General features: G+C 63.5%; 1 protein-coding gene across 1 annotated transcript in view; it reads right to left on the reverse strand.

Annotated features, from left to right (window-relative positions):
* Positions 1–1,726, reverse strand: part of HRH3 (histamine receptor H3) — a gene marked incomplete at its 5' end in the record, with an annotated part of 4,316 nt that overhangs the window by 1,080 nt on the left and 1,510 nt on the right. Inside the window, one exon of the mRNA XM_010841912.1 lies at positions 2–778. Coding sequence (XP_010840214.1) covers positions 2–778 — 777 coding nt within the window. The remainder of the gene's footprint in view (position 1; positions 779–1,726) is intronic.

The raw sequence follows: 1,726 nt of genomic DNA on the forward strand, positions 1-1,726 counted from the left end.
TCTCGTACCAGTAGTCGGGGATGCAGTGGCCATGGCAGGCGGCCCGAATGATCATCAGGAGTGTGTAGGGGGCCCAGCAGAGCCCAAAGATGCTCACGATGACGGCCAGTGACTTGGCTACCTTCTTGTCCCGCGAGAGCCGAAAGCGCTGAGTGATGCTCTGGGACACCATCTTCATGCGCTTCTCGAGGGACGCTGAGGACGCGGATGGCTTGGAGCCGCGCTTGAGTGAGCGAGGCCTCTCGGTGCCCCTTGAGGAGCTGCCGGAGCTGGAGGTGGGCGAGGCCGCGGCACCCCCACCGCTACCACCCCCGAGGGCCACCTCCCCTGCCTCAGGGCCTGGGGTCACCTCGCTGACCCCCACCCCGTACCTGTGCAGCGGCACGGCCTCCCCGCACCCTTTCTGCCAGCATCCCCAGCAGCTGGGTGCGGCAGGCGGTGGAGAGGGCTGGGCCTCTGGTGGAAGCTCGGTGGTGGCTGCCTCGCGCACTCCATCCAGCCGGACACGGGTGCGCCTCTGGATGTTCAGGTAGATGCTGAGGTTGAAGAAGGTGACACTGAGGAAAGGGGTGAAGAACTCGAGGGTGGAGGCCGTGATGAGGAAGTACCAGTTGTAGAAGAACTCGGCGTAGCAGTGGCCCTCGGGGATGGAGCTGCCGCCAGACAGGTACTCCCAACTGAGGATGGCGGGTCCATAAAGCAGGAAGGCCAGCACCCACACCAGCACCATCTTCTGCACCGCCCGCCGCGTGTCACCCTGCTGGGCCCGGTAAGAGACCTGCAGCAGGACACGCTGGGTCAGGAGGCAAGGGGACTGAGCCCAGGGCACAGTGCCGCCCAGAGCTCTGGGCAGCCTCCAGGCTTCTGTGCAGGGCTCTCCTCAGCAAAGATGCCTTCCCTTATCCTCCATGAACCCCCGGTAGGCTGAGGCCTGTGACTCTCCCATGGGCTCAGAACCGCCCCTCAGAATCCTAATATTGTGCCAGGCTGCCTGTCAGCTGTGTGCTCCCCAGGAGTCACGTCACTGTCCAGTCCTTTGAGGACCTGCCGTGTGCCCTGCTCTGTGCTCGGCATCTTTGATATCATCTCATTTAATCTTCATGGCTGCTCCACCCTGGCCCCCACATTCTTGATGGCTCAGGTCAGGCAGGAAAGACCACAGGGGGAGGGGCTCCACGGGCAGAGCTGACTCCAAACCCACGCTCTCTGCACCCTGACCCGCTGCCTCCCTAGACTAGGACAGACACAGCCCCAGCAGAGGGAGCCTGGCAGAGCCGTCAGAGGAGATGGCACCAGACTGACCTCTGCTGCAGTGCTGCAGCCAGCCCTGTGCCTGCGTGACTCCGACATGGGAAGTGTGGGCAGTCCAGGGTCCCTAAGTGTGGCCTCTCACACCCAGGGCAGCTCGTGGAGCCTGTCTTTCTGAGGCACACACACACCCGTGGGGAGGTTCTACCAAGGGCCCTTGGCCCCAGATAGTCCCTTAGTTCCAGGGACTTTGGACCTGCTCCAGGGTGGAGGCTGGAGTGACCCCATCCTTCAGGTCCACACGGCCCCTTCTGCCCAAACCAGGACCAGTCCTACTGGCAGCAGACGGCTACTGAGCAGGCAGGTGGCTACAGAGTGCCTGAGGTGAGCAGACCCCAAGCCCACCCAGCACCGCCCATTCAGAAGTGGCCGTACCCCCTGCCTGGTGCATCTCCTGGCCACCTCTGGACACCCTGCC

Source organism: Bison bison, unplaced genomic scaffold (genome assembly GCF_000754665.1).
Source record: "Bison bison bison isolate TAMUID 2011002044 unplaced genomic scaffold, Bison_UMD1.0 scf7180017864167, whole genome shotgun sequence".
NCBI classification, from domain to species: domain Eukaryota; kingdom Metazoa; phylum Chordata; class Mammalia; order Artiodactyla; family Bovidae; genus Bison; species Bison bison.